Source organism: Amphiura filiformis, chromosome 17 (genome assembly GCF_039555335.1).
Source record: "Amphiura filiformis chromosome 17, Afil_fr2py, whole genome shotgun sequence".
Classification (NCBI taxonomy): Eukaryota; Metazoa; Echinodermata; class Ophiuroidea; order Amphilepidida; family Amphiuridae; genus Amphiura; species Amphiura filiformis.
In genome coordinates this window covers 31,282,488-31,309,154 of record NC_092644.1, presented here as the reverse complement: position 1 = coordinate 31,309,154, position 26,667 = coordinate 31,282,488, and the positions used below count along the sequence as shown (strand labels likewise).

The 26,667-nt window shown below is 37.2% G+C and overlaps 1 protein-coding gene across 1 annotated transcript in view; it reads right to left on the bottom strand.

The window, feature by feature from the left end:
* Nucleotides 1-26,667, bottom strand: part of LOC140137621 (EEIG family member 2-like) — a 128,024-nt gene that overhangs the window by 51,874 nt on the left and 49,483 nt on the right. The window contains exon 2 of the mRNA XM_072159357.1: nt 18,805-18,925. Within this exon, the coding sequence (XP_072015458.1) occupies nt 18,805-18,925 (121 nt within the window). The remainder of the gene's footprint in view (nt 1-18,804; nt 18,926-26,667) is intronic.

Genomic DNA, 26,667 nt, shown 5'->3' with positions numbered 1-26,667 from the left:
AAATAATTTTAGGCCAATAACATTTGCAACCAAATGTTGTAGGTGCATTTTAAAATGGCTGCCATACATAAAGTATAAACACATATATACAGTAATCATACGGTACAACCAGTGGAATAGCCAGGGGAAAGGTCACCCCTTTGGGATGCTCTGGCTGCTGGGCGGGCTGCCATGATTTTAGGTACCTCATGGCACATTTCAAGATGTTCTCTAATTCACATTCTTAAAACAGAAACATTTAATCTTCTATCTCCTGTTTGGGGCTATAAGTTCAATTACTACAAATAGCAGCTATTTGATATTTGCATTTTTGTAACATATAGTGTTGTGCTAGTATAGCATATCAAAGGATTAGTGCAACATTTATAGCTGCCAGGTGTCATATTTATAGATGCAGAGTACAATATAGAATGCAGAAATTAAATGTCTATAGGGCAGCTATTGCAGATAGGGTTCCTTGCAATTAAATCCTTGAACTTGAATTCTATACCTGTCTAAGCATTCCTACTTCCACAAACTAAGCCAGGGTCAGGATAAAGTGTGTGAATGTTGAATTTGGCATCAATATCAGTCCCAAGATTATTATTTAATAGCCAATACTGTGAAATGTGTCTGCAAAGTTTTACCACCATTCCATGTGCATTTTCAACTGGCAAGGGATGGATATCTAGCTGAACCAGATAAAATATAAATGGTTGGGAACAAATGTAGATCTCCTTTACAAATGCAAGGTTTTATAGTTATTCAACAACTCTTCCTATACTTTTGTACAGGAGCAAACCGTTGTTAATCCACGATGAATCAACACTTTTGCAGTAAGCGTATATGCGAACGCCAGCGCACATCTGCGTTACGTGTGAACACGTAAAATTCATTATATCTGGAATCTGTGTGCGTATCACGCTTACAAGTTGAATTCAGTATTTTGGAAGTATTGGATAAAGATTGCGGTTTTATTCAGTTTTATTGCTGATATCAACAGAAATCACCGATCTTTTTGTAAGGCTGACTGTCAATGATTAACTGACATTCCTCATGAAATAATCAGGGAAATAATCATATGAATTATACAATCTTTAAATAGCTTGTTTTCGTTGTTGAAAGGGATTCAATCATGTTTCACCGTTGTTCATCACAGATTAACAACTCGCGTCCGGCGCGTCTGCATGGTTTAGTGATGAACAACGGTGAAACATGATTGAATCCCTAATTAACTTAAATACATAGAGACAAAGGATGCACGTGTTAGGCCATAGACTTACATGTTTTCAAGGAAAAAGTATCAGATGGGGACATAGACTGTAGATTGTAGAAGCCCTTCTTCAGTCTATGATGGGGAGGTGGAGATGTTGTCTTCCAATACAGATCATAGAAAGAATTCTGTGCTTCCAAGAAATGGTGTCATTATGCAGATGAGCAGTAAGGGTTTGAGTAAAATCCTGGATATAAATCTCGACTATTGGCTAAGATTTATGTAGTCCTAGTTTATAGCCCACCTCTCTGTAAAGTGCAATGACATTGTACATTAATTCTTTGCAGCAGTGGTAAACTTGATAAAAATAGGTCCAATATTAACTTTGTGAAATGAGAATAACATTCTGTGTCTATTTTTGATACCATCAAACACAAGCTTTCTACACTATATTATCTTGTCAATTGATTCATCAGTATCAGATCTAAACAAACAACAACAACAAAAACTGAAATTGTTTCAATTCATTACCATAATATTTGTAAAATACAAGTCAAAGAGAAGCTTTATTCATTAACACAATCTCAATATGAAAATATGTGGGTATGGGTTTTGAGTTAGTACACAGAAGTTGACTTCGATTGCGACATCAAATTCAGATTGCGACTAAGGATTAGCATTTAAATTATTTGTTGACAGGGTGTAAACTTCAAAATAAATTGTAAATTCAACTTTTTCATCAGCACTGTGCTTCAAATAACCATTATGAACTTGACTTCTATAGTTGCCTGTTGGTTTACACTGCCGAGTCAAGTTTTAAGTTGAGTTTGAATTTGACAGAAGTTGTTCTGGGTCGTCATTAGAAGTTGACTTCAAAACACATGCGACTCTTTTTACACACAAATGAAGTTGAGTTAAAATCAACTTAAATCAGACTTTAGGCTCTGTGTGAATGGGGTCTATGACACCAATGTTGTGAGAGGGAGTTATTGTGCCCTTGAAAAAGTAGATGGAATTTGTGACCTCAATATTATATGAAAAAGTGACCTTGTCCTCAAGTAAGGACAAGTAATTTGTGGTAATCATTTCATCTGCAATATGATATTTTTATACCACAGAGAAGATATCTTACACTTCCCACAATGCATTTCTTCCATGTTAATTTGATTGTACTTCACTGAATCCCAGACTATGTAAAAATCTATAATAAATTACAGAGTTGCAAAACTTTTTGTGATAAAAACTCGAACGGTGGTGATGCAACTGCAAATTTCACTTTTGCAAACCTAATCATTCACCGAGTTACGCTGCATATTCACCTCATCTTTTTCAATCTTAGTGAGTAAAGTCTAAAAATGAGCAAAAATACCTTTAAAAATATCCAGGGACCTCGAAATAGTGAGCATCAGTTACTATGTCCCCCTAACAACTACATCGCGTCAAACAAAAAAATCTTGCGTCTTCGCGTATCAACACGCCGCGTCAAACAAACAAAAACACGTATCATTTAGTTCGCGTCATCTCGCGACATCACGTATCAACACGCTGCCTCTGAAGCAAGCGGGAATAATAAACACGGGAAAATCAAAATGAGTGAGGAGAGTGCATGGGTGCCATGGGTTGGCGATATTAGGAAGAAGTACCAAAACCATGATATTAAGGACAGATAAGAGGCAGAGCGGATAAGAGGGAGAAGAGGGATGTGAGCTAAAGGGCAATTAGGGAGTTGGTAAAATTGTTCGCAATAAAATTAAAACTTTCAGGGTGGTGATGCATTTGTAAAATTGTATTTATTTACGAACCGCGAAAGACGGGTGACCGCTAGTTAACCAAATTACCGAGTTAAATACAATTTTCTCCAACTTACCATCAAGCATATATTAAATGGCGACAGTTTGCCGAGCACTTAACTCATCCTGAGATATTTGACCACAAGGACCTTCTTATTTAAATATAGGGAAGATACAATAAGTATCACTCAAGTATTAAACATATGGGTGTCTTTAAAATTATGTATAGCAAATTTGTTTGTTTCAGATGACACTTGCACAGTGAATTGTAAGCAAATCCTCTTCTGTATCAGTTTAGTTAGTTTCAATTCTGAACAATGAACACACTGTGATTTTTCCCATAAAGGCAAATTGTTGAAAAAATCAATGACATTTGTTTCCCCACACAATAAATCCCAAGATATTCTCCAGACTAACTAAAATAAAAGTTAGAATTTCATGCGAATCTGTGAATTGATTCTCTTAAATTGTCAAATTTTACACTGTAGATAATTTGTAAGAATCAAGCAATTCCCTCTGAAATAAGACCATAAATGCACATTTTAGACAAGGACTTTATTACTGGAAATTTATTTCCTGCAAGGGAAAGTCCTCATGTAAATTGGCAATACTCTGACCTATCAAAACCTGCTTTAGTCCCTGCCAAAATGGCACAAACTTGTGAAAAAAACCAGAAAAAATGCATAAATTTGGGGCAGTAAGTCCCAAAATGGGCTGAAATTAGATCATTTTTGAAGTGCAGAAATTCTGACTTTTTAAAAAGGAATTCCACAGGCAAATGAAGGAAAAGTGGCATCTCTGCAAAACCTATCCTCACACTGTGAAACAAAATACTAGCCCTTAACGATATTCTAAGATGTGAAAACGTTTTTTCAAATCAAATGAAAACAAAAATATTAAGTCATTAAATATTGTGCTTCATCGACATGATCTATATATCAGACATAATTACACGATGATGTGAAGAGATCGTACCTTGCATCCTTTGAGGATTTTATATCAATTTGAACACTTCAGATTTGCAGAGATCGGTACCTGTATGTGCCATACATCATCCACTTTGAGGGAAATTACTTTGCACACAATTGATGTGTCCTTCCTGGTTCGAGGAAAAGAAACAATCTTTTGTTTATGGTACCTTTATTCAGTTCACGTTGAATTGATGTGTCCTTTCAAGTTCGGGGAAAAGATTGAATGAATTGATTGTAAGTTTGTTTTAAGGTTTCATCTTATATGCCAATTGAAATGTCAATAAGACCACTTTTATGAGGATATCGTCGGCAGAGTGCTACACTATCGTGCAATAGAATGTTATAGCTGCCATTTGCAACATTTCAATAAATGTACTTATTTTTAACCAATAACACTAGAAAAATACCCAACTACATGTAAAGGTGATATCTTGGGGTTAGCTTATTGGCCATCAGGCAAGTAAAACAGAACATCAACACTTTACAATGAGCATGATGAGGGGATTGTGCTGCAAACAATAGGTGTTTTACAAAAGGCAGCTATTACATTCTACTGCACTTACGATAGTGTAGCACTCTGCCGACGATATACTTTGTGCAGAATCACCTTGTTCTTCCAATTTCAGAGAAAATTGTTCATCTTTTATCCTGATTGAAATGGCAGCACAAAATGACTTCATTTAGTTAGTGAAGAATTACTTTGCTTGCGCCAGGTCAGACACATCACACATCCTTTCAAATACTGAGAAAGAGTTAAGACTGGACAGGAACGTGACAGACAATGTTAATGTCCAATTTAATTATTATACACAAAAAAGTTGGAGCTTTGAGTATCACGACACATCAAGATAGCGTGTCTGACACACATGAGCTCGATATTTGTCATAACTTTCAAGTTCCAAATCAAAATCAAATAAATTCTGAAGTTGTCTTCTACCTTTAACATTTGCTCTCGTAGTGTGATGTCAAAATCGATTATTGCCAGGTCAACTGGTTCATGCTATCTGTGTTCCGAACCACAGTCAAAATGATCACGACACAAAGTCCATTAGCCTTTTCGAAGTATGGCGTACACAAAAGGAGGCAGTCTTCAATCTGGGTAAAACCTGGCAAATTCAAAAGACTTTACACACTTTGTGCAGCGCTATCCTATTGTGTCCGCCATATCTCGAAAATGCTAATGGGTTGCTAACAGGTATACAAACCAAGTGTGCCACTACAACGGTAAATATTAAACCTTTCTCCAAAGTTATTGACAGTTGAAATGCTCCATCAGAAAAACCTCAACAGTGCACAGAAAAGTACAGTTAGGCTATCAGTTATTTGTTCATACCATCTAAAACATATCTCCAGCTTTAATATTTTTTCACTGGGATTATATAATTGACCTTTTCGGTAAATCCCATAAGCCTTTGCGAGTACACCTAAGAACTCGTCATTCTGCGTCACGACGCTCCGCGCCGATGCGCACATCGTTTATCGAACATCGTTACTGCGCATTGCAAGACAAATATGAGCTATTTCAGATGCCTAAATCTCAATTATAATGGGAGAGAGTGATGCAATGTTGTCAGGTCAACCACCTTTATTGCACTATGAGTAAATTGTAAATAAACTGCAACCAAGTACCTTGAAAATATAGTGGTGCCTAAATCAATTGAATTGGTAAAACGATATGAATACCAATGTGTACACACTTACTGAGCACCTAACATACTTATGAGCAAGGCCAACTAAAGGCAAACAAATTTCAATCATTTATTTATTTCCTTCCAAGTTCCAGCAATCAGGATGCTCTACAGATGGACTACGGACTGTGTAATTAAAATGCTACATTGTAAAAATGATGTCGCCATTTTGGTCTCTTTGGTCAGGAGCCACAACTGGAAACTGGTAGCAATTGTGAAAATGCAAACGCTACCAGCAGAGCCGTAGCCAGAAGGTGCAACGCACCCCCCCCCCCAATTTGCAAAAGTGTACCAAAAGTCAAAAAAAAAGAATTTGCATGCGTAGCGAGCCAAAAAATCAGATTTTAAAACTTTTTGTGGTCAAAAGAGGTCCACATTTAGGGAAGAAAGTCAACTTTTCACAAAATTGCCTGATGCGACTGCTATAGGCAAAATATCTAATTCGCTATCATGAGAGGCAATTTAGGTACACACAGATATTTGCGTCAAGCATACTACGCAAAGACCACAAGCTTACGGCACAAACACATCTTTTGAGAAATGGCCAATCACAGTCCTTGGTTGCGCAATCTTGTTGTTCCACGAAATGTTAACTGACGCAACTATACGCAGACGCTACATCCTGCAACGCTACGCAGAAGGTACATCCCCTCACGATCGAGAATTAGATATTTTGCCTGTAGTATCATACCGTAGAATTCTGTCTAGAAGCATATATATGCCTCTAAACGAGGGGTTTTTTTAACGAAAGATATGAAAGGCCAATACCCTTTTCAAAAACATTGCAATAGATTGGTCTTACAAAATTAATATACATGTTTGTTCAGCCGCCTTTATCAGTAATATAGTTGTTCAAACTCCAAATAACGTTTTTGTTGAGAGTGTCTGCCTCTTGTCTCTTGTGTCAAAAAAACCTCGTTTAGAGGCATATATATGCTTGTAGACGGAATTTTACGGTATGCCCTTTAAGAGAATGACAAATAACACATTGTAGCAACCTATGCTGAAGGGTTAATAGTCTATGATCTCATTTCACTCAAGTAATTATCCTGCAAACATCAAGCACCTTTCAAATGACCCAATAAGACCCCAAAAACAAACATGAGATTCGTTTGCAAATACCAGTTACTGGCGCATACTAAATGGTGTAAAGTAACAAGGAGGAACATTCAGGACCGGCAATCTCATCTTCTACCACATGTGACATCACACAATGACAGAATCAAGCTGTACATTTTGTTGTGTTTATTTTGTAAAATTTGAATTTCTTACATAAGGTGAGATTGTCTCATCAGGATATACAGACTCTAAGAGCTAAGGGCCCCATGCTTTTATCATCAAATTCACAGTATAGTACCCCCCCCCCCCTCCAATCCTTCAGTCCCTTCTATTTTCAACTCCTGACATTTCTGTTTTTTTGTGAAATACTCAAATCGTGAACAAAGATGCTTGGAAACTGCTTTCTGGTTTTGTGAAATGATTTCTGAAAAGCTTCCTCATATGAATATGATGCCTACATTTGAAGTTATGCCACAAAACCACGGCTCCAATACATTCACCCCTACACCTATTTTTCCACTGCTAGATTTGGCAGTTTACAGCCTAAACATGAAGTCTGGTTCCGATTGGCTTATTGAATCACATCATCATCACATTCACACCTCATTCACCGTTTAATCTGTGTAGCATCACATGATATAGGTGTGACCTAGTTCTTTTTACGCGATATATCAGCAAGTGTGAAAGGTCTCTGTAAAATAGTGTATTAAATTTCAGAAAATAGCCCAGTGGAAAATATTTGTCGATGGCAAAAAATACATTTTTGGTCGAATCTGTTCAAAATAGCCCTCGTAATTAAAAAAAAGTATTTTAAGCTCTGTTACATTGCACAAGTATATTAATCCCCATGTATATCATATGGCCAATTCCATGCCAAAAGTGCCTTTGTAACGTCCGTAACAAAATCTTGGAACATTATTGCTCAAAACAGGAGCATTTATTTCAAACTTGCTAATCATGCCTCCATAGATTGATGTCACACCTACTTCAAGATAGTAAAGAAAAAAATCTAAGGAAGCACCTTCACAGTTTTTTTTCATCATGAAAAACGTTACGGACGTTACATTTGAGATAAAATGTAACGTCCGTAACACTAAATCAACAGTGTAGGACGATACAGGAGTATTAATTTCAAACTTGCTTTTCATGTTTACATAGAATGGAGTCAGGGCTTGCTCAATATAGTTAACAGAAAAAATAAAACACAGAACTGAATAGAGATTTAAGGATATGTACCATCTGTCAAAAGGCAGGCACTTTCGCAGTAACGTCCGTAACGCTTCGCTTCTAATTTCTGTAGCTAATTAACTAAGAAAGCCAAAACAAAATTGCTTCATTATAATGAACATTAGAGTGTGTACTACTAGCATACTGATAAATAAAGTGTTATCCTAACAGCAAACATGTGTGCTATTCACTTAAAAGTTGCAAGTTGCATGTATCTGTAACGTCCGTAACGGTGGAATTGGCCACATCTAGAGAGAAGATACAATGGCACCATGACTCCTATAAATATCACATCATCATCATCTGCCTGGCTTGGAAAATGTCATCTTTGTAGTCATCATCATCATCATCATCCTTGTTGTTTGGTGATACTTGGCACACTCATTGAGGGAAGTCATGCGAGAAATGACATTTCTTCACTAGATAACACCTGCTACCCAGGAATACCATCGCCATCCTTCATGATTTGGTGTCATTTTATTGGTACGCAAATTGATTTACTCAAAGCACTTGTGTATAATCCATTGATAATGAAACATTATAATGAGACAGTTTTTCCCTTTTGCATATGATTACAAAATAATAAAATTTTTATTTATTTGTAACATTCGCCAAAGCCAGGTAAAACCCAGTAAAACTCAGAGGCTACCAAATTAAAGGGATGCCAACCGAATATGACGGGACACAGGTATGGGAAGAGGTCCAATTTTAGATGCAACATACAAACTCACATATGGCAATGCAGGGAATTGAACTGTGACAATGCAGGGGATTGAACCCATGCCACAGTGTGAACCCAGGCCACAGTGGTGAGAAGTGAGTGAGAAGACCACTACACTAACCAGTCCTCTCATTATCACTCTGCAATCAAGCATATTCATTTGGGCCTTTCCAGATTGTGTGGGGGTGTGTGTGTGTGGGGGGGGGGGGGTGTCTTGACTTCCATTTTAAACAACCTATGCTAACTTTTTACATCTTGAAACCACTTTAAAACATCCATTCCCATATAAGTATCTTATTTTTATGATTCTAGCATCATCTTTTTATGGCATGTTTCAGTTTTATTCCGATTTTGCGTTTGTGAGTTATGCATGATTAGGTGTATTATATTGCTCAGAGAGTGTACTCGTATAAATACTCTAACATATTTTTAATTCCTGTTGAGAAAGCCTACCTCTTTATTTCTTTTTCTTTTTTGGCAAATGCAATTGAAGTCTGTGTGGCATTAAATGGCCCAGTTTACTCTAAACTTAACAAGTTGAAATGTCAGGCTTAACATAGTATCCCATATACATTCTTGAAGCAACCTCTTTGGCAGAGAAAACATTGGGAACATACCCTATTGTTGAGTGATATACAAAAAGACTGTAGACAACATGGGAAAATGAAAAGATTATAGAAACAGTCAGCTATTACGGTAATTCGTTTCGCATGTAGGCAAATATTATCTGCAAGCAGTTTATCAATTCCTTGATTGTGATCAATTCATTGATTGATGAATTGATAGATTAGTAATTTATCAAATGATCGAGTCAATTAAACATGCAATCTGTGCAGGGCTCAAAATAGATGGGATCTGGGTGATTTGCATAATGTCCTTGTTGTCGTCGCTGCACTACATACAATCATACATCAATGAAGTTCACTTCCAGTCAAAAACCTCGTTTAGTCAACATGCATTTAGTCACACAACGTTTCAACGCATACATTATTGCGACTGTTGTGACAGACAAACATAATAAACAAACATATATGTTTAAAAAAATATCAAGCATTACACACATACATCTAATCAAACCCACACAATGAAGCATACATTCCGTAGTTCATCACCGGTCAGGAACCTCATTTGCCGATGTGCAGGCATCTTTTAATCCTACCGCATTTTCATCTTGGAACCTTCTCATAATGATCAAAATGCCGTGACGGATGAAACAAATGTGCCGTTGCTGAGTATCGATTTCAGCAAGAGGATTTCACCTTTGTAAATTATAAGAGCGTGTTCTGCTTGGGAGAAGCTTGCATTATGTATCCATGTTATTAAACTTGTCTTTGTAACTGTGTATGCAATTCACAATGTTAGGCTATACAATCAGTGAGGGCAATGATACTGATATAGTACAAGTTGGTTCATAACTTCATATAAAATATTTGCCCACATTCTTGTCTTTTACAAGTCGGTGTGTTTCCCCAGAAGACACACCATTGCACGCTTTTTTTATCCACTATTTTGGGTATGGAAATGGCAAAAACCGTTATCTTTCCCTTTCCACAGAGAGCAAAAATTGTGTTTTCTTCAATATATGGCTTTTTACTGAAGTTGTGGAAGTCCGGAAAGCAATTCCTATGACGCGCAAAGCATAGCGACGTCATGCCGGTACATGGAAAGTTGTTACCCGGCTTGTTTCAAACATTGTCCGCTTTGATACGGCATGATTGGATCCAGGGGTGTGATTCAAAGCTTGTGAAATATCCAGAAAATAGTACGAAATCCAGAAAAAAAGTGTGAAATTGGGCAAAAATACCCTAAAACAGGCTGAAAATCAATCAAATTGTGTAAATTTTTGGGAAAAAAACGGAAAAATCCAGACAAATCACATCCTTGTTGACAGGGGCGGACTGGCCACTGTGGCGTTGTGGCGATCGCCACATGGGCCGCTGGTTCTGGGCCGCTCAGGGCCGGTTGCTCAAAAAGAAGAGAAAAAGGAAAAGAAAGGAGAAGGGGAGAAAAAAGAGAAAGAGAGAAAAGGAAGAAGAGGAGAAAGAAAGGAAAATAGAAGAAAAGGGGAGAGAATGGGGAAGGAGTATCTTAAGACATAGGCCGAGAGCCAAATGAAGCGTAAGGCCTAAGACATTGGCCCTAGGGCTTAAGGTATAGGCCCTAACACTAAGCTATTATAGGCCGGCCAATAGTACACCGTCGCGGCATCACCTACAAATGGCCTTTTGAATCAATTCTCTAGAAAGTAAACACAACAAAAGGCCAATACTCTAGATGCGATACAGTAAAATTTTTAAATTTTAAGCCAACAGCAAAATATTGGGCTGGCTGTCAATGGAATATTGGTATTTCATTGCGGCTGCGGAATGAGGCTAGGGCCGGTATGGGCATTTGGTATTAGGCAGACATATGAGAAAGAAAGGAAAAGAGAAGAAAGGAGGGGGATCATTGAGGGAGATGAGTATAAGGGCCTACACAGTATGCCCGCTGTTTGTCTACATAGTGATAGGGCCTAAGGCCTGTTGAAATAGGGGCATAAATCCCCCCAATTATTTTAAAAGGGGGATGGTCCATACAAGCCCCCCATGATGACACCTGTAGGCCTATGTGAGTTTCTGACCAAATCAATCTCATATTTGGCCATTTTAGCCTAAAAGTGTCAATTTTTTTTCAAGGCCATGCTGAATTTATTCCACTGCATCATTACCAGTTTAGTTTCAATATGCAAACAATTTCTGTGCGCTTTGCGCGCATTTGTACAATAAACTTATAATGTCGCCAAAAGGTGCTATTTCAAGAATATTTTTCCAACCCCAATGTCAAAAACAAATCTACGTGGAGTTTTATCACGCTCGCTATTAAATGATCAATGCAATTTTTGCCAAAGCTCACTACCATTCCCTAGATGCTGTGAACTACCAAATCGCAATAGTTTAAAAAAGTTGCTATTAACCTTTACCCAGTAGGCCTAAACAATTTTTAGCATTTGTCTTTTAATGATTGAATTATACTCACGATATGATAACACAGTTCTGCAAAGATGTAATTCTATGTGTGCAAATGAGTCAAAACATAAAACATGCACACTACTTATAAATTGAATAACTGTTGGTTTGATCTTGATTATTGAAAGTGAGTGACAATGGATAAAGAATATTTCAAGTCTGTACAAATGGAATTTGGCTTCAGAAATCATTGTCAAATCCGGGCTTCCTGACCCCCTAGAATAGCTTAAACCCTTAGTTGTCGGGGCTTCGCCCTGATTCTCACCAGGGCTTTGCCCCTGACCCTACCAGGGGCCCTTACGCGGGCCCCTGGACCCCATGCGCTAGTCGCTACGCTCGCTTTGCTCGCTTTGCTCTATTTGAGTAATATAGGGCCGGTCTTAATAAATTTGCCACGGCCGCCTAAAACCACCAGTCCGCCCCTGCTTGTTGATCATATCATTCATCAGATTAACGGAAAATCAAACGGCAATGGCATCACTGGGTATGCTTCCACAGAGCTTGTTACGGGCTTGTTACTTGCCATCGCATGGCATGGCAAGCTATAATTTGGCAAATGGTGCGCTGTGGAAACACGCAAGTGTGGCAGTGTGACATGCATGTATGGCAGTCTTGTATGTCATACTTTCATGCCTACTTAAAAATGTGAATAGAAAACAGGCAGCATATGACCCTGTTCACATTAGGAAATTTTCTTCTTTCGACGAACCTCGAACGAAGATTAAAAATCGTTTTTTCCTAATGTGTACGCAATTTTCTTTCTTCGACGAAGATTAAAAATGCTTCGTTCAACGAAGCTAAAAAGGTTGTTTCGACGAAGGAATACTTCGTTCAACAAAGCTAATTTTATAATTTGTACGCTCGCTTTGTTCGACGAAGGAAAGTGGTCATGTGACAAGTGACCTTCGCCGGCTTTAATAATAGCCGGGCGTTAATAGCTTCATCGAGCTTCGTTAATTTTCATGAAATGTGTACAGTGCAATGTCTTCGTTCGGTCTTCGTTCAGCGTAATGTGTACGCTTGCTTAATTAGTTAATCAAGCTTAACTTATCTTCATCGAATGAAGAAATTTTCTAATGTGAACAGGGTCTAAGTTAAGCAGATAGGAAGGACTTTTAAAAGGGAAATGAATTCCAATCAACCACAAACTGGAAATTATATTAGCTGCTTGACTGGAATCTACTGAAGCTGGACGACTATGACATGGAAATGAACTTGAGTTGAGTTATTTACTATATACCTGGGGATTGTGTAGGCTACATGAATACATGCAACATTGCATGCAGTGAAAGTAATGAAATAACCACATTCTAATGTATCCAGTTCCCGATCCAGTTCTGAAAGTATCATGTAGTGGATATCACCATCAGCATAATCCGTCTGGGATTGCGAGAACACATGTATGATCTATAGGCCTATATCATGGTTTAGTACATTTGGCATGATTCCGGTAATAGACTGTTCTCATAGATCTGAGGTAGGCTTAGCATACAGAGAATGCATGATCTATGGATTGGACCTACATGATGGTTTACATTTAATTGGCATGATTCCGATAATAGACGTTTCTCATAGATCTGGGGTAGGCTTGGCATAACATTTTTACATTCAGCTCTAAGTATGTTCAGCTCTAGGTATTACTATACTATTAGATCCCATTTGAAGTACATGTATGCCCAGTTCCTTCAAATAATCTAGTATGTTTTAAATAAATTGGTTGGATGCCATATTAGAAATTCCTTCCAAACTGAACAAATGAAACAAAACATTAAAAGAATCCACAAATTTTTCTCAAAATTTACAATAGCAATTTCGAGTGTATTTAAAATGCTCTATCATACAATGTATGGTTTGACAAAGGAACCAACATGATCGGAAATTTTAAGAGCACAAAGAAATTATCCTGAGTGAGAGTGAAAGATGTTGCTGGACCAAGAGACAAAATTATTAGCATCCTGGTGATATTTGTGATTACTACTAAGCTCATCTGTCAGGACAAAGTTGTTTCAACCCTTATATATTTGTACACTCATAAACCGACCTTTGAATGTGTTGGATACAAAAACTCATACCCAGAACCTGAGGTCAAATATATAAGCTATGATTGTTGAATGCGGATTAATGAACTATGCCATTTGAATGAGGCCATTTTGGTTCATAGTGTTACAATCTCCTTGGTAACTAGGCTGTTCACACTCATGGAAACAACTTCTTTGTTTGCCCAACTGGCTTCTGCTGTTGCTCGCTTCCAAAGCCTACAACAATATGTACAGTATACACAATCGATTCACAGTTAGCATTTGTATTGCGCCATTTGTTTCCCCAATGCCACGCTTATAAGTCATGTTCAGACTGAAGACAACCTTTCAAGGTTTTGAACCTCCAAATATCGTAGAAACCCATGAGCCACCCATCCCTATAGGCCTACATTGGTTCGCCTCAAGTTTGGTAGTGACGTAGGTGTATATTTCGCTGGGTGCAGTATTGAAATTGTGCGTAAAGGTAATGCACATCAGCACATGTACAAGGGTGGTTTGTCGGCACGCTTGCAGTACAACCGCGAAAAGACATTGACGTCACTACCAAACTTGAGGCGAACCAAAGAATAACATGTGCTTGCAATGTAGTATTTAGGAATTGACTAATCACTATGCACTTATACCATCTGAATTAAAAAACCCAAAATGTGTCCTCCGGGTTTCCTTTAAGTACGCTTGGTGGTTTAACAAATGCCCCATTTCTTGGAGTTACTGTCCAATGTTTCCCTTGGAGTGTCAAACCTCTAAGTGCATCCGCCCGGGTAAAACCCCTGACTTAATTAACCTTCAAGTTTTCTGATCCTCTTACTTCCCTCGGAGTGTTCACCCTCATCTGGACATGCTATCATTGAGTGATGTCTGTGAGCATTGTGTACAATGTATACTGCAATTATAATTAACCAACTTTCATTTTCTGTCCTTTTGTTAATGACTTAGTCAATGGTATCACTTTTGTTCTATTAATTAGCAGTAATTGACTAGAAGGACACATGTTCACACACCCCTACACAAAAACTAAAATGTAAGAGGAAAAGTGAGCCGATGCATTAGGGTTTACTAATCAAATGCAAAATGTCCTTTCCTTTCAGTTTCTTTTCAAAAGAAAGATATCACACTTTTTGTTTCAAAAAACACCCAACTGTGTTTTGTTCATACACATATCACTGATTAAAGTTTCCTTCACAAACTGTTTTAAAAGTTTTAATAGAAGGACATGTACCAGTACATGCATTATAATTAATAACAGTAAATTTTACATCTCATCAAAATATTGTACCTTTTCTGAGGAAAAAAATTTCAATTCTCTTCAAGTGAGTATTTTTATTGGATTGAAAATCTCAATCAATATGCAAATTTATGTTACACGTGAGTCCTGATGGAACCAGGTTCAAGCAAAATGCTCAAGCCAAGCTAAAAAGGTTACATGTATAAGTATGATACTGGTGAGAGCTAAATTCTCTTCAACTGAGTATTTTTATTAGATTGAAAATCTCAATCAATATGCAAATTTATGTTACGCTTGGGTCCTGATGGAACCAAGCTCAAGCAAAATGCTCAAGTGAAGCTGAAAGGCTTATAAATATGATGACCATGGTGACAGCTAAAAGTACAATCTATAAGCTTTTATTTTCACACATGCAAATTAAAGGTTTTACAGACAATTACCCTGAATTGAACCATAAAATGCGGGTTATCCTGTTCAACCCTTCAGCACTCACCACACTTGTCCTCACTCTTGATGATGAGTTGACTTGATTGTATGATAATCATGTATAATTGTATATTGTATGCTTAAATGGCCAACCGACCACACGCATAGCATAATTCATATATCACACTTCTACCATTGTTTCAAATTCCCTTGGGGGTTATTCCAAGTGACTTACCCCCCCCCCCCTCTGAAAGGAGAATGGGCACTCAAAATCCAATGTATTGTCATCCTCAAGCAGGAATTTGTGGAAAGAGATTTCACCCAACATCACAGACTGTGCAAGCATCATTTACCATTTAGAGTCCCAATTTCAGATTCAAAAGGGTAGGTTAACAACACAACTGCCCTGCATTGCTGGTAGGAATTTCAAAGATAGAGCCTAATTCTCTTGGCAATTTTACCCCAACTGTTTTACACATAACAAAAAAGATCTCCATTCAAAACAGTGGTCAGTGAAAAGGTCCTCTTTTTCAACAAGATTCAAGGAAGGTCAGTAAATTAAGGTTGGTATTGAAGTTGAAAGTTGGGAAATATGACTATGTGAGGGCCTTCAATGCATAAAGTGTGTCCCCAGCTATGGACTTTTCTGAAAAGCTCTAAACCTAAGGATCAAATCTGGGATCAAACCCCGGGATCAAACTATCAAATCTGCTTCACCAAAATCTATACAAATTTCAGGTGTAAACACAATGGAGGGTTAAAATCAAGATTGATTTAAAACATTAAAGAAAATTCATTCAATTGCCATATTGGGCTATTCCAATTGAAATCAATACACCCCTATGGAAGACATGACCTTTAAAATCTTCAATGCAGGGAGTGTGTATTTCAAATGGGATTACCTGAATGGGTGACTCCATTCAAAATCTTCACCCCTGTGTGGGAGATTTAGTTCATGTCTTCCAAAGGGGTATATCATACATTTCATTATTTCAACTGGAATAACCCACTTGCAAAGGATTCACTGACAAAAATTCACAGTTAACCAGTGTTAAAATTCCAAAACTCTAGATACGGTATGCGGCTTCTCCGTGAAAATGGAAGTTCAAATGAACCTGCGCCAATAAAATCTTTTACTCTTTACTCAGTCTAGACATGCAACTAAGAAACAATTTCAGGGAAACAATTTACCTAAAGATAAAAGGCCTAGCAAAGGTAGCGCTGTCATCTCATCTATACCAGGATGAAAATCCTCACGTATCTCATTCACTAAGCTAGACAATCTGCGAACCAGTTAGGTATTGATGACAAATCTCATTCCCATTGAAAACTACTCAGGTATTACAATGTGTTTTTGTCTGGGTTCGTAAACAGTAAACACCTACTGACAAGTTACGGGTAGTCAATGAACTCTATTTGACTTCTGAAGACAAGAACAAACATGCAAAGGTGATGTGAAATTGTGGTTGTGATCAGTGGCAGCGCCACGGGGGAATGCATGGGGGAAATGCCCCCAGTCAGAACTCTTTCCCCCCTATTGCCCCCCATAAAAACCCAAAAATTACAAAAACTTGCCAATATTGCACAAAATTCCTGGCACAGTCACTGGTTGTGATGTAAAAAATTTGGCACTATTCATAAATGTCATTATGATAGAACTTTACTGCATTGATGTGCTAGACTTCTAAATCATTTTGGTGTCTGGGTACTCTGGGGACCAGGTATTTAGAAAGTTGAAAATAGATTTATTTTGCCACTTCATTTCCGACTCTTTCGAAGTCAATACCCCAGCAAGTTGACACCGCTGAGAATTGAACACAGGACTTCATGCCAATGGCAGTGTCCTAACCACTACGACATGTATGTTCTCACTTACACTATAGAGGCTCTCAACATTGACACTGTTATACCAGACCCTGCATGATCATACAAAACCACAATTTACGTTTCTTCAATGCCTGTGTCGTATCAGATGGTCTTATAGAGTAAATCCGAGCTCAAAATACCTAGAACAAAGTCTAGGCATACATTTTCATCCTCATCAGTGGACTGGCCATAGTGGGGATGTGGTGATCCCTGCATGTGCCACTCTCTAAAAAGTCTCTCTTACTTCCATGGTTTGGGGCAACCACAGCCCAGTCACATAGAAGGAAAGCCCAACAAAGACGGTTGGGTTGAGTTGCAGCAAATTAAAAGTTAGTCCACTCTTCATCCCTTAGATATCGTTCTAAACTATAGCTTAACCTATATTTAACATGTTTAACCCAGATGAATATTCATAAGTTTCTGAAAATACCATCTCTATATAAACTAATAAAAAGAAATGCATTATTTTAGGCAAAACATAAATCACTCAAAATGTTGCTAGCAAAAATGCTGACAATAGAACATGCATTCAAGTTTGCACACCCCAGCATTATTTTTTTCATTAATTTTTTCATTTGATGGTTGAATTCAGCAGCCTTGTACTACACCAAGTGTATTGACCTATAACTAACATTACAAAAAGAATTTGCAGACATATTATGGCCCTAATAATCAATCTTGTCATGACAAATGACAAATTCAAATACTCAATTTGTCTGACTTTTTCCCATTTATTAACAATGTAGTCATTGCATAAAATGCCACGTTGCATCACACATGTTTGGTCATGTTTTTGGTCATATGGTACAAACTATTTTAAACATCTAGACTGTAGCGCCTAATGAAAGGTACCTGCCTATTGTGTGATTTTATTTTTCATTTTATAGCATTAATTGAGATGAATAGGTGATAGTCCAACAAATCTCCATTTGGAAAAGTGTTATACGCACCCCCCCCCCCAAATTTGCCAAAGTGTACAAAAAGTCGCAAAATTTCTGAATTTGCGAGCGTAGCGATCAAAAAAATCAGGGTTTTTTACGGGTCTTTCGTCAAAAAAAGGTCAAAATTTTGGAAAGAAAGTCCACTTTTCATAAAATTGGCACCCCCTTGGGAAAAAAGTCCACTTTTCAAAATCAGCACCCCCCCAAACAAAATCCTGCGTACGGGCCTGGGTGGGAACTTATTTCTGTCCTAAAGTTCACTAGTCCGAAAACAAGATTCGAAGGTCTGAAAATATAGTTCGCTAGTCCGTAAAATAAAAGTCCAAATTTTGCAGTTAGAGTTAGGTTTAGGATAGTGTACTAGTGACATTGTGGGCTTATGAACTTAAGGACTAGCAGACCTTAGGACCAGCAGATGTAAATTGTCAAGGTACATGCATGTCACTCTGCTATTTGAGTGCCTCTCCCCCATTTAAGTATCCGATTACAACCTTAAAAGCAGTTGTAGATCCTTTATTTTAGGATCTTTGAAAGCAGCTTGCGATTCAGGAAAACATTTAATTTTCATTGAAACATCACCTTACTCATTTAATACACCTATACTCTACAAGTATCTACACATAATATTCAAAGACTGTGAATGATGGTACTTACTTTCCTGATGGAAACTCTACACAAACATGGTTCCAGGATTCCTGTGGAGACATTTGCACTCATCCGGCAGTTGAATTGGAATTTGCTTTTCCAGTGGACGGCATGGTCGCTCACTTCTTGTCTGTAACAGTAAATTGGAAAAATTATTTTGATTATTTTATATGAAACAGTAAATTAATTGTACATCCAACTGCAAGTTAATTTTAAGGCTTGAAATGGGCTATCACCCCGGCTATTCGTCAGCGAAGTGGTTACATAACTCCCTGGTAACTGGATCACGCACCTTTCGGAATTGGTAGTACATACCATAGACTTTGTGTTGCGATCATTTCGATCATGGTGCAGAACTCAAAAGCATGATCCAGTTGACATAGTGATAATCGGATTACACGTAACACTTCGCTGGCGAATTCCAGTTGAAATCTATACATGTAGATTTCAAATGGAGTCACCACCCTCCCTTGAAATGACTGCAATCAGATACCTTCACAACAGGGCCATAGCAAGCGGGGCGGCCGGGGATGCCATGGCCGCCCCACTTTTTGAAAATTTGTTATGTTTTTTCTTTATATCTTTATTTCAATTTAGGCATATATTTGTATTTTGGCCGCTCCACATTTATGATGGCCGCCCACATTTTTTAACCTTGCTACGGCCCTGCTTCACAACAAGGACATCATTCTACAATACAAGCTACCCTACTTGATTCTAAAGCACCAGATTTGAAAGGTTTTCATTGTACAAACTGTATCAAAATGATTGGTACCCATCAGTTTTCATTGCTAATGGATGAGCCCGACTGACATATCAAAATTCAACATAAGATCCACATAATTTGCAGATCAATTGTAATACATGTCATAAACCTGTCATTCTGGACAGGCCACTTCAAGAGTATCCAATCTTGTATTTGGAAAAGGCAAGTTTTTCAATACACATCAAAATTGATGGGTACCAATCATTTTGATACACCCTGTATAATATAATTACATTAAAATAAACACTAACAGGGAATATCTCATCTTGTTATTGTTCACGGTCTACTTCACACATAAAAGTTGTTAAAATTTACTGGGTTTTTTTTCTTTCAATCTTTTTAATTTTATTGGAAGTTATTATCTTTTTTTATCAATAACTATGAAAACACTTGGGAGGATATTACCTTGTCATGCCATTTTAAAAATTATTCAACTATGCAATTTCCCACACTGTTTACTGCAATTTCCCACTTTAAGTTGATTTGACAGTAAAATGGATACTGCTGACTTTCTGCTAATCTCTGGGTCTGTTTTTGATAACTCACTAAACAAAGTTTGTTGTATCTGATGAGAAAATGAAAATACTTGTGTACGTTTCAGCAAACACTGTTGCCTTTGTCAACACTTGATGAGCGATTGCTACTGGCAACCAACGCTAGATGTATCTCCAGCGCATGTCTATAGAAATTAGAAAGAGAAGGGGCACTGCCATGAATAGAGATGAAGGACAGTATCAAGTATCTCACATTTTCGATGAGTTTCTAAAACTGGGATCAAGAAAATCCCCAGATGGAAAATCAACTGGCAACACCAAGACCAGTGCTGGAGATACATCTACCGTCTGTTGCCAGTAGTAACCACTAATCATCAATTCTTGACAAAGGGAACAGTGTTTGTTGAAACGTACACAAGTAGGTGCATTTTCTGGATCTAATACAACAAACTTTGTTTATTGAGTTTACTCCACCGATCCTGATGAATTTGTTCAACCATGTTTTTTGATAACATTTCATTTATAGATCTATGGGTAAATGCCATGCCATTTTTCAAAAACATGACTCCATCCACTCTGCAGATATTTTCCCCAAGAAGTGGGGGAGCATGACCCCATGTCCCCCAGGATGTGCCACCATGCATCCTTGCTTCTACATGTATGTTTAAGCTCCCATTTTTAGCTTCACACAAATTGTTTGACATTCACAAATCCAGTTTAAGAGTCAAACAACCAACATTATAATACCTGTTAATTTGATTCAATTCACAACAAAACACCCCTCAATGGTCAGTTTTCTCTAAGTTATTCCCACGAAAAATCTGCCCCTAAGCACACCAAGAAATCCGAAGGAATAAAGGAAAGGAAAGAGACAACAAACACCAAGTTAGACCCCTGTGGTGCAACTTAATGCAAAACTGAGAAAGAAAATCAGGGAGCTGTCCTCTCTTTGCCCTCGTTTGACAAAAAAAAAATTGTTGAGTTTGTTGTCTGGTCTGAACTCCCACTCGGCTCCTATTTAGGAGTTCATGATGCTTTCCGGAAAGAAAGAAATGGCCTTTTCGTGCCCTTGCATTTGTATTATGTGAACAAAAATGTTGTCTGCAATGCAAGTCTGCAAACTGAACATTCAGTACTTTTAAATAGTTAAAACTAGGGCTGGATCATCTAGCCTTCAGCTGATTGTTTGCAACACAATATGTTCCACCAAATTGAGCAGAAGTGTCAAGGTTTTTTTGACAAAAGAGAAGCTAAGACAATATTTCTTGCATAAAATTGATAATACAAAATTTCATAACAAAACAGCCTTGAAATTTGATAACAAAAACAACACAAAACAAAGTAAGCCTATTATTTGCTATTTAATAAAACCTAAAAGAGATAATATATTAATCACAAAGATGAAATTCATGGAAATTGTTTCCAAATTCCTTGGGATTTTTGTGAGACAATTAGGCACCTTCTTTTTTAATGTTTTATTTTCTTTTTTATGTTTTATGGGTCGTTATCAGAATGTATCAACAATTCATCAAGTAAAACAAAATAACGGAAAATTACAACAAAAAAAGAAATTCTCTCATTGCATAAAATTCTAAACAGAAGCTTCACAATAATTTTTTTAAAGACAATTAGGCTAGAGCAATCTATTGGTTACCTGAATAAATTAACTACAGTGCTTGGTAAACAGTGCTTAATTACAAATTAGTATGAAGAAGGCTTTTACAAATAATATTGGTTTCATGTTATTAAACACAAAATTACTTACAACTTGTCATTATCATTAGCCGGGTGGAAAATAAAGAATATAATTAAATATCCAAACCTAACGCTAAACACAGCGCCTCCGCCTAATGTTTCAGATACAATACTACCATTATAAATTATGCACAAGTACATGAAACGGCAGTTCATCATGTTAAACCACCTTACACTATTACTACACCCTAAATCAAGTAATTTGTGGCCAATACAGAAATCTATATAGAAATTAATTTTTGATAGCGTGATATCCCCAGCACATATTTACAACACATTATACAAGATGCTGTCTACTGACGGCCGGCTCATCAATCTCCGTGTCATTACCGTTTCTGCCCAACTATTCATACAACACATTTGATTTGAATCAATCTGAATCAAGGTGGAGCAACTTATATTGTTCTAGCCCTGGACCCAGTGCCGTGACCAGGACCCGCTGGAAGTAGTCCTCTGAAGTGGCGAACTGGACCCAGTGCCGTGACCAGTACCCGCTGGAAGTAGTCCACCGCGGCCTGGCCGGGCGCGCTTCTAATATTGTTCATAATATGCCAGTGACTGATAGCAAATCAAATTTAGGCCACATATTGTGCCCCACATATTTGTACAAAATGTATGCAGCGGATGGACGTGGTCTGTACGTTGTCGCTGTCTACAGTATTTAATAGTCCAGATACATGGGTCAAAGATAGTACAGATAGGTGGACTTACATTTACACATCGCTATACCTTGTATATTATGAATGGTCAGTGAATTACATGTAGCAGTTAGTTAAATGTCAACCACCAAGAGTTCAACATATTGCGATTTCTTTTCCGCTCCGTAAAACCATTTAACGGGATCGTTTCTGGTGCTCGCATCAAAGTATTGAGCCCTGGATGTAGGTCTTGTATGTGCAATATCTGTAACTGCAATAATTCTCTGTGTGCCACCACAATTATCTATTTCTTAGATATGGGTACACACAAAAATTAAGTGTTAATAATTATGTGTTGTATCATTGCTTGGCTTACTTTATTTGTTTGTTTGTTTATTGGTTTTCAGGAGCCATTTAAATTGTTTTTACACTGCATTTATTTGTATGTAAAACACGAAAAAGGTAAAATACATTGAAAATGCTTTTTTGACAGGTATGTGCAGGACACCACCATAGCCGAGTAAAAACCGTCTGTGTACACGTATAAAAATCATTACAATGTCTGCAATATGTGTCAAATTGAGAACAAAACATGCTGACACAATGCAACCTGCAAACTAATGTATAAAATCAGAAATTTTTATGCGACATAAATTTCGCACTTTCCTGAAGTTAACAATAACATTGTTTAGTTAGTACAGCAGAAATCTTGAATATCTTGATAGTAAAATGAAAATCTGGCAAAAATAGTTGGAATTCATACACTCTTAGAACCATGTAGAATAGGAACTGGAAAAATATGCAGACCCTGCACCACATGTAATACGCGCGGAGTGCTTTTGAACCTGGTTGCGTCACGTATGAGCAATCCATTCTTTGGAGAGGGATGCATTTCGGGGTTCATGCATTAGACGCATCAATTGTAGCACAAGCAATTAATCACATGAAAATAACAAGGTACCATTTTAGTAGGATTTTTTCTTATTCCTCACCTCTCTGATGATTCTAAACATAGGCTTTCACTTTTTCCCATTTTTTTCCAAACCTCAACTCAAATCTCAGTTCATTTATTGCCCATGAAAATGGCATCGCTATTATTGCACTCCAATGAATATGCCATTTCACAGATCACATCATTTCTTTCCATTCTTGATGAAATACAACTTGAGCAGAAAAAGCAGTCGTAATTTTGCATTGTTATTTTTAGGAATCAATTTTTATTGATATTTGTGAAAGATGAGAGAAGCGATATATTAGTAGATCAGATACAGGCAGATTCTCTCATTGATTTTTCTATAGTGCACACATCCGATGCAAAATTATATGGCACTCGTATAATCTTGTTGGAAACAATTATGTTGTATTGTTTTGAAGCTAGGAATTGAATTTGACTCAGAAAGCCACCAGTTTTTATCAACTGATAAAAATATTTTTGAAAGTTTTTAGGAGCCTAAGTTTTTGATCCTTGCAGGATTATTATCAAAGACAATTAAGATCCTGTGCTAGGATTCAGGCCCAGGGACTAGACTGTCTTTCGGAATTTGAAGTTGAGCATCAAATAGCTCTTCTGGTGCCTTCAAGGAGAGCTGTTTAGAGCATGTAAGGAGATAATGGTAAACTAAGGAGAGATAAAAATCACTCTCATATATCACATTTAAGGAGAGTAGTAGAGAGTGATTGCTCTCCTCAAAAGGCAGTCCCTGCAGGCCCTTAAAATTTTTCTTTATTTATTTATTTTCTTTATTTTCTATATTTGTGGATTTTTAAGTGCTCAGTTTTCAACAGCTCGCTTTTTAACTCTTTAAAAATATTTTCGAATACATACTTTGCGGAATAATTTTAACACTACATTTGTTTTTAGCTCCAATTTATAGCTTTTCTGGATTATTTTTATTTTGGCCTAAATTTTATTTATTTGTTACATTTCAAATTCCAGATTGTCTTTATCTAAATAAGCTCTATTTTTAAAAAAGAAAGAAAAAGGAAGCAAGGAAACAATGACATATTTGACCCTGGCAGCCAATGGCCCTGACAGCTACAATATTTTGTACCCTAGATTTGGGACGAACTAATATCACACAAAACATTGGGTGTTTTTATTCAATTTCTATTGTTCGCCTATTACTTAGTTGCGGTCACTTTTCTTATAGTCATCACTGTGGGATACTGGTTCATTTTAATGGGAATACTGTGAAACACTTTTATTATTATTCAATAATTATTTGGTTTCTTTTGTGAATGATTATAAGTATATTCAGCAGCAACACATTTTCATTAATTTATTATTCTGCAACATCATTTCTTTAATTCCATTTTAGTTCAACAAATCGACACCTTTTGTCAAGCTCACTAGTTTAAAATGTTGTCAAATTTACAATACTGCAGTTTGCAACTGCATGTGTAACACTAACAATGACACACGTACATCAGGATAAATAGCTGCTTTATGCAAAATCCTTAAGTGTCTTACTTACAAAGGAATTTTTAGCCATTTGTTCTCATAAAATGCATGTTTTATTGGTATACTATTACAACAAAATAAGGAATTCTGTTGAATTATTCTTGCATCCGACTTGGCTCAAATTTGAGAATGACCAGGATTCAGGATCCTATGCTATGCATTAATTCAAATAACTGCAAACAGAGTACAATGCAAAATAATGTTATTTGTGCCCTGGGTTGCCTGGTTAAGCTTGTTCTTCCGGCAGCTAAACATTGCATTTCTAAACCGACGAATCTTGGTTGAACTCAAAAAGTCGTACCATGATTTTTTACCCCACCGTGTCCGACAATGTCAATAGGTGATTGTTTATGGTCGCATCAGGTTACACTCACTTTACATTGTGGTCACACTGACTATCATCATGATCATGACCAGCCCGATGCTCGTGCTTGTGGATGCTAATAATATCGCATATAGATCTGCACAATACGAATGTGATTATAAATCGTTGGTCACTGCCCTGTTCTTCAACAATGAAGAGTGGGTGTGCATGTACCTAGTATGCTACATTTACCATTTCATGCATTCAGCATTGAGCTATGTTGGCTGCTAGAAGCTTTGTTGCCATTTTACATGAGTTACATGTACAATAACAACTACCATTATTTCCTCTAGATGCCTTCTCAATTTTGTTAGCTTGAATCTGAACTTTGCTGTACCAATTTTGTAAATTTTTTAATCAAACAAATTGTCTTTTTAAATTTCAAATTACCTTTATTTTCAATTATAAATTTTGCCAAATATCAAATTTTTCACCGTCCATTTCAAAACACTTTATAATACAGTCTAATGGAAAAAAATGCTACTGGCTAAAAATATCCTATCATTTTAGTAAAAATCTTCCTAATATTATACATTTAGCAACAAAATTAAATTTTCAAACACTTTTTACAATTGGATGGAGAAAAAAATACCACTGGCTAAAAATAAACCATCCTTTTAGTCATCAGCCTCAGGTTAAAAATCTTCCTAAAATTTCCACGATGCATGTAATGCACTATCATTTGCAAAAATATGCCTTCCTTACATGTACACCTTCTTTCTCATATAATAGTCCCAAACAGAAATGTTTGGTAGACTCATAACCGGTGCGATCTTACCTTTCCGATGTTGATTAAGATACTTCTTGCATCGATCCCGAGATGCGGAAAACCAATAGTCATTTTGTCCCACATAAATGAATAAATAACAAAAACCCCGATCCCCGGTGGACTCACCCAAAAGGTGACGCCACACCATATGATCGCCCCTTATCCGACTTGGGATCCCCTACCGGACCAAACTTGTAGGGGGTGGCGGGGTCTCGGATAATCAACATCGGAAAGGTAAGATCGCACCGGTTATGAGTCTACCAAACATTTCTGTTTGGGACTAGACTCAGTACACCGGTCGATCTTACCGCTTCCGATGTTGATTAAGATACTTCTTGCATCAACATCTGAAAGATCGATCTAGCAAGTAACCGACGGATGGAGGTACAAGATTGGTCAGCATCTGATCAGGGATCGGGAGCGGTAACGATGGTTTTCGCGAGGTCAGAAAATATTTTCCCCAACGGTCGGGAAACAAAAAAGACCACGCGATCACAGACATAAACCTCCTTACTTAATAAGTTTGGTGGTTAAGAATAGCGACACTGGTTCTTACCATGCTGAGTATTCTGTATAGTCTGAAAACCTGGTACCCGTACACCACCGTATTATGATCGCCGAACAA